Source organism: Neofelis nebulosa, chromosome 7 (genome assembly GCF_028018385.1).
Source record: "Neofelis nebulosa isolate mNeoNeb1 chromosome 7, mNeoNeb1.pri, whole genome shotgun sequence".
Lineage (NCBI taxonomy): Eukaryota > Metazoa > Chordata > Mammalia > Carnivora > Felidae > Neofelis > Neofelis nebulosa.
This window is the reverse complement of record NC_080788.1, coordinates 149686957-149698514: the sequence shown is the minus strand read 5'-3', so window position 1 is coordinate 149698514 and position 11558 is coordinate 149686957. Positions and strand designations below refer to the sequence as shown.

Sequence of the window (11558 nt, the reverse complement as noted above, 5' to 3'; positions counted from 1 at the left end):
GTGCTCACCGTTAGAATTCTTCATATTGTCACAGCACCATCTACACAAACTAATCTACAAGTGCATCCTTAAACTTGTACACTTTTAAAGAATCAAATCTAGTCTTGAGTGTAATATATATGTCAGAGCGCATGCAAATGGGGCCCTCTCTGTGCTGATAAAACCAGCCCAGCCCCGACCCTGCAGCTGGGAGACAAGCCCCAGCCCCAGGAGTCCCAGGTGTTCCCATTCTGTGATCAGCACAGAACATACACATCTCACAATGGAGTTTGTGCTGGGCTGGGTGTTCCTGGTTGCTCTTTTAAAAGGTAATTCATGGTGAACGAGGGACACTGAGTCTGCGAATGGATATGAGTGAAACAGTGGATGTGTGACAGTTTCCTGACCAACATGTCTTGCATCTTCAGGTGTCCAGTGTGACGTGCAGCTGGTGGAGTCTGGGGGAGACCTGGTGAAGCCTGGGGGGTCCCTGAGACTCACCTGTGTGGCCTCTGGATTCACCTTCAGTAGCTCTTGGATGAGCTGGGTCCACCAGGCTCCAGGGAAGGGGCTGCAGTGGGTCTCAGCAATTAGTAGTGGAGGTAGCACATACTACGCAGACTCCGTGAAGGGCCGATTTACCACCTCCAGAGACAACGCCAAGAACACGCTGTATCTGCAGATGAACAACCTGAAGACTGAGGACACGGCCACATGTTACTGTGTAGGAGACACGGTGAGGGGACCTCACTGGGAGCCCACACGCAAACCTCCCTGCAGGAGGGGATCAGCACCACCAGGGGGCGCACACTATGCAAAATTCTGCTTTGTGTTCCCAGGAGCAGTTGCAGATGGAGGTTACAGGCAGGTTTCCTGTCAGGGTCTGGGGCTTCCTCTCCACACAGCAGTTTCCCCAGGGAGCCTCCCTGGTTATATGATTCTGTGTTTACCTATTAACTCTCTGAATTAGCAACTGGGTTGTCATAGGGAAACTAGACTAACATGCACAAAGACACAGTTGTTTGCACTTGCTTACTCTGGTCCCTCAACATGAGTGAATTACAGAATTCCTGAGGCACAAAAGCTGAACCTTTACAGGAGTCCCAGATGCGCTCCCTGTGCAGCCAGGAACACAGGATCCCACAGCTCCCCATTATCTTCACCCAGCCCTTGTCCCAATCAAACAACGTGACACTTCCCTCCTGGCACTTGCTACTCAGGACTTTAAATGAGCTACAGCTTTATTCAATTCCTGTAAACAAGACATAAATTGTCTCCATGTATTAATCAGGATTCCCTTAAGCAACAGAACCCAAAGCACATTGGTTTCCATGACAAAATATGTTGAGAAGTCCCAAGATCTACTGTCACAAGCTGGAGACCCAGGAAAACCAGTGATTTAACTTTTGTCTGATTCTGAATTAGTGTCTAGTCTCAGAACGTGGGGAGCTGATGAAGTAACTCCAAGAACAAGGATAGGAGGAGACAAATGTTCCAGTTCAAACACGCACATGGAAAGTAAAAATGAAGGATTCTTCCTCCCTCTGCATGGGATTCTACTCAGAACTATAATGGAATGGGTGATGCCCTGGCAGAAAGAAACCATGGATGGAAATGCCAATCTCTTCTGGAAACTCATCACAGACATCCACAGAAACAGTAGTGAATATGGGCACCCATGACTCAGTCAAGATAACCCATAAAGTTAATCATGACAACTCAACTTCCTGTAAACGTGGGACTCAAAGACTGAACACTTGAATTTAAATTAAAAATAAAACAAGAAAATTAAATACATACATATATGAACTATTGGGACTACCTCAAAATAGCATGCTTCTGTACAGTGAAGGAAACAATCAACAAAACTAAAAGGCAACCTATGGAATGGAAGAAGATATTTGTAAATGACATATCCTCAGGGTTAGTATTCAAAGTATGTAAATGTTTTTAAATTATTTTCACATTATCAGTAGAGAGTGTGTCCATGCAGTTCATCATACTGTCGTATGAGAAGCAAAATTAGTGTTTCCACTTTCGTACTGTGTTAGGATCTCACTGAACATGAGACCCACACTCTTCACAAACTTTTAACCGTACAGTACAGTATTGGTAATTACAGGTGTAATGTTGTGGAGATCCCACTAGAACTTAATCATCTTGCATAACACAAAATCATAGCCCTTGAGATCTACTCCTCATTGCCCCACCCTGCCCACCCCAGACAACTGCCATTCCACTCTCCATTTTATTATTATCAAATCCCAAATTCAGCTGAGTGTTTCTGGAAAGGTCAATGTTCAAGTTTTAGTTTTGGTGGGAAAAGAAGTTGAGCTTTATTTAGGAGGACAGCCACCCAGAGAAAAGGCAGACTCTTCTCCAAAAGCCAACTCTGAGGGTTTCTGCCCAACCCAGGGGATTTAAAAGGGCTAGACGGTACTTAAACAAGGGAGTTCCATGGTCGATACCATTTTTGATCATGTGCAGCCTCCATGGTGCAAGCTGCCAAAGTAACTTCAACTCCCCTGCATCTATCTCCGCCTGAGGAGAGAAACTCACAGGCATGGGAGAAGACTGCCAGAGGCCAGGAAAGAACAACAATAAGGGATTAGAGGGGAAATCCCCTGGGGCTCACACATGTTCAGCAGTACTTTCTGTTCTCACCAGATGGCATAAGAAAAAATGAAAATACAACCTTGTACTTCACCAATCATGACACAGAATACTGGGAAATGTTCCCTCAGTAAACTCAGAGGAAGCTTCAAAGCAACAATCAAAAGGATCAAACGCCTTGCAAAAGGATCAAACGGTTGCAAAATAGCCAACCAGAATAAGACATGTAAAATTACAAAGCGATGTTTTTCAGTACATACAAAGGTAAAATTGACAGTCTACCTCCATATCCCATGGAAGTAGGAAGCATTGGTTTCCATAATGAGGAAAAGCAGTCATCCAGAGAAAGTGACCCAGCAGTACCACAGGACATGGAATTGGTAGAGAAGTTCAGTGTGTTATAATTGCATATCCCGTATCCAAGTAGAAGGAGAAAAGATGGAATGTGTTGAATAGAGCCGTGTTTCTGGGTCCAAGTCCCTACCCATGTCCATGTGAGCACTGTTGACCATGGCCCACCTGACTCTCCCACATCCACCCCAGGTGAACTAATGAGCAGGGTCACCCAATGCCACACCCTGTGACTGTTACCTAACCCCACAGGTGGCCCCGAGGTGTAGGGTGCTGGTCACCCGGTACAGCCCTCTGTTCTGTCTGATGGTCTAGACCTGGCTTTGCTGACGATCCTCCATTTATCCATTCTCACTGGCAGATGTCCCTGAGCAGGCGCATGAGGCTGGCAGAGGACCAGGTCACCCTGAGGGTGTCCCTCTTGCTTATTGCGCTCTGGGCAGTGCTGGCTCCTGTCCAAGGTTCTCAAGGTTGTCCCTCATGGCGCTACATCTCTTCTGAGGTGGTAATTCCCAAGGAGTTGCACCACGGCAAGGGCGTTCAGAAGCCTGGCTGGCTGTCCTATAGCCTGCATTTTGGGGGCAAGAGCCATGTTATCCACATGAGGCACAGGAAACTCTTTTGGTCCAGACATTTGCTGATGATGACTCAGGATGATCAGGGAGCCTTGCAGACGGACTACCCCTTCATCCCTCCAGACTGTTACTACCTCGGCTACCTGGAGGAGATTCCTCTTTCCATGGTCACCATGGACACGTGCTATGGGGGCCTTGAAGGTATCATGAAGTTGGATGACCTTGCCTATGAAATCAGACCCCTCAGCGATTCCCAACGGTTTGAACACGTTGTTTCTCAGATAGTGGCAGACACCAATGCAACGGGACCTACTTATAACCTGGGATATAAGGAGGATAGGAACCCCCTGTTCTCTCAAGCAAATATCAGTGCAGCCCCCAGGATCTCTAGTAAGTTGTATTCATCCCATCATGGGATTTTGAAAGGACTTGTTCTCGGTTCCAAAACAATGTATAGTGTGTTCAACAACGTGTCAAAATGTGCCCGATTCCTCATAAGGCTTGTTAGTTTGACTGACTCAATGCTTCAAGGGATTGATGTAAGGCATTATATTTCGTCCATGGTCATTTATAATCTGGAAGATCCAGTTGTCTTGAACAATTTTCAGGTGCCAGGGATTCCGATTCAAATCTACTTTGAAAGACACTTGTTTGTTGCTTTTAAACCACATACAGCTTTACTTATGAACAAAGATGCACCACATGAACTTCAGTTTCAGCCAGCCACATATGCGGTATGCGGATCAAAATCCATCATCTCGCTTTCTTCTCTAGGCAGACATTTTTTATTGTTGTCTGTGTTAGTAGCACAAAAAATTTGCATTATCTATTGGTATTTTTTATGACAATCAGTTTTGTGCATGCCAGAGGAGGTCTACCTGCATTATGAATCAATACCCTATTATGACAGATTCTTTCAGTAACTGTTCCTTCATTCATATGCAGCATGTAGTGGTGAATAATTTTTGTGAGTGCATATTTGACTCAGGACTTTCCTATTTCAATAAAAGCCTGACTCACGATCGTTGTGGAAACTATGTAGTGGAGCCAGGTGAGCAGTGTGACTGTGGCTCCTTCAAGCAGTGCTACAACAATCCCTGCTGTACGACTGATTGTATTCTAAACCCTGGCAGCAAATGTAATACAGGCAGATGCTGTACAAACTGCACCTATTCCGATGCTGGGACACTCTACAGGCCAATCCAAAATATATGTGATCTTCCAGAATACTGCCGTGGGGTGTCCGTGGAGTGCCCTGATGACTTCTATATGCAAGATGGAACCCCGTGCACTGAAGAGGGCTACTGCTATCATGGAAACTGCACTGACCGCACTATGCACTGCCAAGAAATCTTTGGCAGAAATGCTGTGAAGGGTGAAAATGTCTGCTATACCATAAATCAAAAAGGCAGCCGATATGGACACTGCAGAAGAGACCCAGGGGTATTCAAATCTAAACCCTGTTCCCCTACAGACATGCAGTGTGGAAGGCTGCAGTGTAGTAATGTCACACATCTCCCTCAGCTGCAAGAGCATGTTGGATTTCATCAGTCTGAGATCTCAGGGTTCTGGTGTTTTGGGCTGGATTCGCATCGTAGCACAGGAACAACAGATATTGGTCATGTGAGAACTGGTACCCCCTGTGCTCCTGGAAAGTTCTGTCAGGATACCTACTGCAATGGCAGTGTGGCTCAGCTGAACTATGACTGTATCCTGGAGAAATGCAGTCACAGAGGGATATGCAACAATAACAGGAACTGCCATTGCCACGTAGGCTGGGATCCTCCACGGTGCACTGAACGAGGCACTGGTGGGAGCACAGACAGTGGACCCCCTCCAAGAAGAATGCGGTCAGTCAGACAAAGTCGTGAATCCGTGGTATATCTCAGAGTGATCTTTGGTAGAATCTATGTCTTAATTGCTGCATTCCTCTTTGCTGTTGCCGGAAATGTCAGAACTATCAACAGACAGAAAGTTACGGAAGAGACTGTTGATCAAGACAATGCATAATTCAGCCTCCAGACCCCTAAACAACTATAGACAATCCACGTGGATCATCTGTGAAAATACAGTAATGAGGCGGCACAGCAAACATCCATGTTTCCAGGGGTCTGCGGGAGACACAGGGGTCCACAGGCACATCATGGACCTGACACCAGGTCTCTGATGCGTCACTGAGCAGAACTCCGAAATAAAACTTGAAAACTGCATGCTTGTGGCCTCTATGTATTTGTGTAAGCCTGTAAGAGCCCAAACGGTGCCTAAGACTCTGTGCAGAAGACCTGAGTCAGCAGCTGTGTCTTGGGCTGAGGTTTCTGGTTCCAGAAATAAGAGAAGTTGCCACAAGCTCCTTTAGGGACAAATTCATGAATTTTCCCCAAAACTGTGCTCGTGCACTCTGAGCTTTTTCTCATTCTTCAGGTAATCTCTCATTTCCTGGTCCCAATATGGGTTCAGGGTGATGGAGGGCTCCCACCCACCCATACTGCCTGTCCCACACTGGGGTGTCTGTGGGCTGTCAGGGAAAGGGACATGGATTGGATCCCAGCCAGTGCAAGCTGTGCCTCCCTGGAGAGCAAATTTCCAAATGTGGGAGACTGAGACTATGAGGCTGAAAGTAGCCCCCAGTGAAATCAATCAGAAAGGTAGGCACAAGTGCCTATGGATGTCTCTGGCATTCCGAGGGAGCCCAATGAATATGAACCCCTTTTCTCCTTCTTTTCTCTATTTTTCAGTGAGTTCATCCTTAGATGAGGGTCTGCCTAGGATTTCCACTTTGGTTCTCCCAAGAAACTTCTAGAAATCCTGCAGAGTTGAGCCTGTGGAAAGTTAGGGACCCTTTTTCTAAACATTTTTTACTATTTTTACAGTTGTCTAGAATGTATTTTAAATCATAATAGTGATATTAAAGTCTGTTTATTTTCTTCTGAATTGAAAATATACAACTACATAAGCAAAGTGAGTGTGTCCCCTAGATTGACATTAACTAGATATGGGAAGTGGAGCTTGCCCCCGAGATTTGCATTTACTAGATAAGCAAAGTGAGTGCCCCCTAAACATACATTAACCGGATAATTAAAGTGAGTTCCCCCTATGCTGACATTAACTAGATAAGCAAAGTGAATGCACCCTAGATATACATTCATTAGATAAGCAAAGTGTGCTTACCTAATGTGTCCCATAGATTTTCATTAACAAGACAAGGAAATGAGTGCCCCCTAGATTTACATTAACTAGATAAGTGAAACGAGTGCCCCATAAATTCACATTAACTAGGTAGTTAAATGAGTGTCCACCAGATAAAAATATACTGGATAAGTGAATGATCCCTAGATTTACATTAACTACATAAGGGAACTAAGTGCCCCCTAGATTTACATTAACTAGATAATCACAGTGAGTTCCCCTAAATTTATTTCAACTAAATCAGTGCAGTGCCCCCTAGATTTATATTAACTAGTTGCACTAAATCAATATTAACTAAATAAGTGAACTTTAGTGTTCCCACTAGACTTACGTTAACTACATAAGGGAACTGAGTATCCCCTAGATTTACATTAAATCGATAAGCAAAGCAAGTGCCCCCTAGGTCTATATTAACTAGATAAGGGTGATGAGTGCTCCCTAGATATACGTTAAGGAGATAAGGGAAGTTAGTGACTCCTAGATACACATTAACCACACAAGCAAAGCACTGCCTGCCGTTCTCAGCAAAGCCAGAAAGCAGTGTTCTGCTTTGCAATGTGTTCCCTGTAATGTCCTACACCAGGACATACGTATTTGATTTCTCACATGTCTGACTTACTTCACTTATCCTGATGCCCTCAGGATCCACCCATGTTGTCGCAAAGGGCAAATTTTCATTCTTTCTTATGGACGAATCATAGAATTCCACTGTACATACAGGCCACACTTCTTTTTACTCATTCTTCTGTCTGCGGACACATAGGGTGTTTTGGTTCTTGTAAATAATGCTACAATGCACAAGGATGGGGGGAATGAAGATATCATTTAAAGTTAGAGTTTTCACTTTCTTTGGAAAGTTGGACTTCCACAAAGACTCCAGTCCATGTGTGATCAACTAAGACTGTTTCCCAGAACCTCGGAGACCACAGACAAGAAAGGTGGAGCAGGTTCAGGGGTCACTGTAGAGTCCATAGCCACACACAGGTATGTTCACCTATGCATGTGTAGGGAAGACTATTCAGGGGTCCATTGGCATATGGAGCTGGATCCCACAGGGCCCAAAAATGCACATTTGTTTGTGGATGGATGCCAAGTTTTGGAGGGGTGTGAGAGACAACACAGGGACATCTTAGGCTGCTATGAGGCTGACATTACCCCTCTACTACACTTCCAATTCTTTTGTGAGATTCAAAAGACAAAAGCATCAAGTGTGACTATAAATCAATGCTCATGGGTACACAATACATACAGATGTGGCCTGTGACATCAGTAGAGTGGGGAGTGGTGTGGAGCCGTTAAAGTGTACTTGTCCATGGGATTGAATTTAAGTAGTTATCAGTTGACAATAGACTGTTACGGCTTTAGAGTGTTTTGTATGAGGGCATGGTAAACCCAAAGGATCTATCTAAAGAATGTGCACAAAGGAACAAAGAAGCAAATGAAAATGTGTCACTGCAAAATATCAACTAAGCACAAAGGAAGCCATTCATATGGGAAATGGAGTACAAAAGCTGTGAGATGTGGAAAGAAAACACAGACCTTATGTTATGTTCCAATCACAATAAGGAAAAGTGTTCACCCTTCTTTTTTTGTTTTGTTTTGTTTTGTTTTGTTTTGTTTTGTTTTGGTTTGTTTTGTTTTACATCCCAAATTGCTCATGATCTATCCCCTGACCATAATGTCTTTAATTTTCTTCAAAAACGCCACGATCTCTACTTAGCACCAGTGTCCTAACACCTGTTGTTATGGCTGTTGTTTCTATGAGTGTACAGAATCACATGAAATTATTCCCACCAACACAGACACATGCACACTTGTATGAAATCTTCTCTGTGCATAAAACATCTTTAGGGTTAATATCACATATTGTATGATTTGCAGTCATGTCCATGCATAGTTAAATTATTACTAGCCAAATGTGTATAGGAATGTCTTCTAGGAATACCTTTTTTTTTTAGCCCCAGATTTATTGAGATACAATCGACATATCACATTATGTAAGTTTAAGGTGTACAATGTGATGCCTTGATACATGTATATAATTCAAAATGTTTACCAAGTTGAAGTTAGTCGATACATTCTTCAGCTAATTATGGTAAGAACATAAAGCAACTTTCAATATACAATATGTATATTAATTATTGTCATCTTACTATATATTAGACCCATGGAAGCTTTTTGTCTATCTTCTAACTGGAAGTTTGGACACACTGAGCAATGCCCCCCGCCCCCATTTTCCCTGCCCCTCAGTCCCTGGAACCCACCATTGCACACTCTGTTTCTGTGAATTTGATGTTTCTAGACTCCACATGTAAGTGTGATCATACAGAATGTGTCTTTCTCTGTCTGACTAATTTAACTTAGCATAATGTCTTCAAGCTTCATCCATGTAGTCACAAATGGCACGATTAACTTTTATATGGATGAAATCTATCTATCTATCTATCTATCTATCTATCTATCTATCTATCTCTGTATCCATCCAACTATCTATCTAATCTCACATCTTCTTTATCTATTAATCCCTTGATGAGCAGTTAGGTCTCTTCAGTGTCTCAGCTATGGAGAATAAGACTGCAATGAACATGGGGTGCACATATCTCTGATGTAGTGACTTCATCCCCTGTATATATCACTCAGAAATGGGATCGCTGGGCACAACCATACTTTTGTTTCTAATTTTTTGAGAATTCTCCATACTGCTTTCAGTAGTAACCTCACCAGTTTACATTCCTAGGGACAGTGTACCAGGTTTCCTTATTTCCACATGCTCACAAGCATTTGTTATCTCTTGTCTGATGGTAACAGCCATAATAACAGGTGTGAAGTGTTATGGGATTGTGGCTTTGATTTGCATGTCTCTGGTAATGAGTGACGTTGAGCACCTTTCAATGCACTTGCTGGACGTTTGTACATGGACTTTGGAAACATGCCCTTTCAAGTCCTCTACTCCCCAATTTTTTTTAAATTGGGTTGCTTGTTATAATGTTCAGCAAAATAAGCTTTTTTAAATTTTGGATATGAACCTCATATCACACGTTTTACAATTTTTTTCCATCCCTGTAAAATGTCTTTTCCTTTGGTGAATGTGTCTTTTCCTAAGCAGAAGATTTTTAGTTTGATGTGTTCTCACTCACTGATTTCTGTCTTCATTGACTGTGCATTTGGAGTCATATCCGAAACATCATTTCCAAGACCAAGGTCAAGGAGATTTTTGCCCATGTAGTTTTTAGGTGTGTTATGGTATCCCTATCTGGTTTTTGTGTAAAAGGAAGGCGGGCATTTTAAAACTAGTGGGGACATTCACTCTTCCTCTCAAGTTGGGCACCAGCAGACGCCCCTTTGTGTCTCCAGCTGAGGAGGGAACCCCACATGCATAGGAGGAGACTGCCAGAAGCCGGGAAAGAATCACAATAAAGGATTAGAGGGAAAAAATCCTGGAGCTCACACATGGTCACCAGTACTTTCTGTTCTCACCAGCTGCCATAAGAAAATACTAAAATGCAACCTTGCACGTCACCAATCATGACACAGAATACTGGGAAATGTTTCCTCAGTAAACTCAGAGGAAGCTTCAAAGTAACAACCAAAAGGATCAAATGGCTTGCAAACTAATAGCCAACCAGAATAAGACATGTAAAATTACAAAGCAATGTTTTTCAACACGTACAAAGGCAAAATTGATGTCTACCTCCACATGCCAAGGAAGTAGGAAGCAGTGGTCTCCATAATGAGGAAAAGTAGTCATCCATAGAAAGTGAACCAGCAGTACCACAGAACATGGAAGTGGTAGAGAAGTTCAGCGTGTTAAAATAGTATATTCTGTATTCAAGTAGCTAAGGGAAAAATGGAATGTGTTGAATAGAGCCACGTCTCTGGGTCCAAGTCCCTACTATGTCCATGTGAGCATGCTTGGACAGGGCCAGCCTGCCTCTGCCACATATGCTCCAGCTAAACTGATGCACAGGGTCACCCAATGCCACACCCTGTGACTGTTACCTAACCCCACAGGTGGCCACCAAGTGTAGGGTGCTGACTGCCCAGCACAGCCCTCTGTTCTGTCAGATGGTCTAGATCTGGCTTTGCTGAGGATCCTCCATTTATCCATTCTCACTGGCAGATTTCCCTGAGCAGAGGCATGAGGCTGGCAGAGGGCCAGGTCACCCTAAGTGCGTCCCTCCTGCTGTTTGCATTCTGGGCAGTGCTGGCTCCTGTCCAAGGTTCTCAAGGTCGTCCCTCATGGTGCTACATCTCCTCTGAGGTTGTATTTCCCAAGAAGGATCTGAACCACAGCAAGGTCATTCAGATGCCTCGCTGGCTGTCCTATAGCCTGTGCTTGGGGGGCAAGAGACAAAACTTCATTTTTACTTTCAATTTCTATTAAAAATATTCCTATTGGGGGACAGAGGGGAAGATGGCGGCTTAAGAGAACACCTTATCATGCTGATCGCTTAGATTCCACCCACATCTGCCTAAATAACCCAGAAAACTTCCAGAAGACTAGCAGAACGGACTCTCCAGAGCCAAGCACACACAAGAAGCCTATGGAAGAAGGCAGGAAGGGCAGAGAGGCGGTGCATGCTATAGGGACAGTTGGGAGGGAGCCAGAGTGGTGGAGGGGGAGACCGCCCGGGAAGGCAAAAACCCCAAAGTCTGGCTTGCAAAAGCGGAGGGGCTGGACTCTGTGAGTTCTGACAGCCAGCGGGGCTTAACATCTGGGTGCTAAAACTCAACATCTCTGCTCTCAGAGAGAGGGGAGAGTAAGAGGACACCTGGAGGCAGAGTTGATGAGTCCCGGAAGACAGAGCTCAGCTCCGCAGGAACAAAGGCAGTGGCCAGCGCCATCTCCCTCTC

General features: G+C 44.1%; 1 protein-coding gene and 1 gene segment (V, D, J or C); both read left to right on the top strand.

The window, feature by feature from the left end:
* Nucleotides 1-262: 262 nt before the first annotated feature.
* Nucleotides 263-3258, top strand: LOC131518060 (immunoglobulin heavy variable 3-23-like). The segment is given in 4 exon segments: nucleotides 263-308; nucleotides 408-451; nucleotides 536-715; nucleotides 3196-3258. Coding segments are annotated over 4 exon segments (333 nt in total).
* A 46-nt stretch (nucleotides 3259-3304) lies between these two features.
* LOC131517883 (disintegrin and metalloproteinase domain-containing protein 21-like) lies at nucleotides 3305-5726 on the top strand. The gene is given in 2 exon segments (XM_058740544.1): nucleotides 3305-4336; nucleotides 4338-5726. Coding segments are annotated over 2 exon segments (2223 nt in total). The 3' UTR covers nucleotides 5529-5726.
* Nucleotides 5727-11558: the final 5832 nt, after the last annotated feature.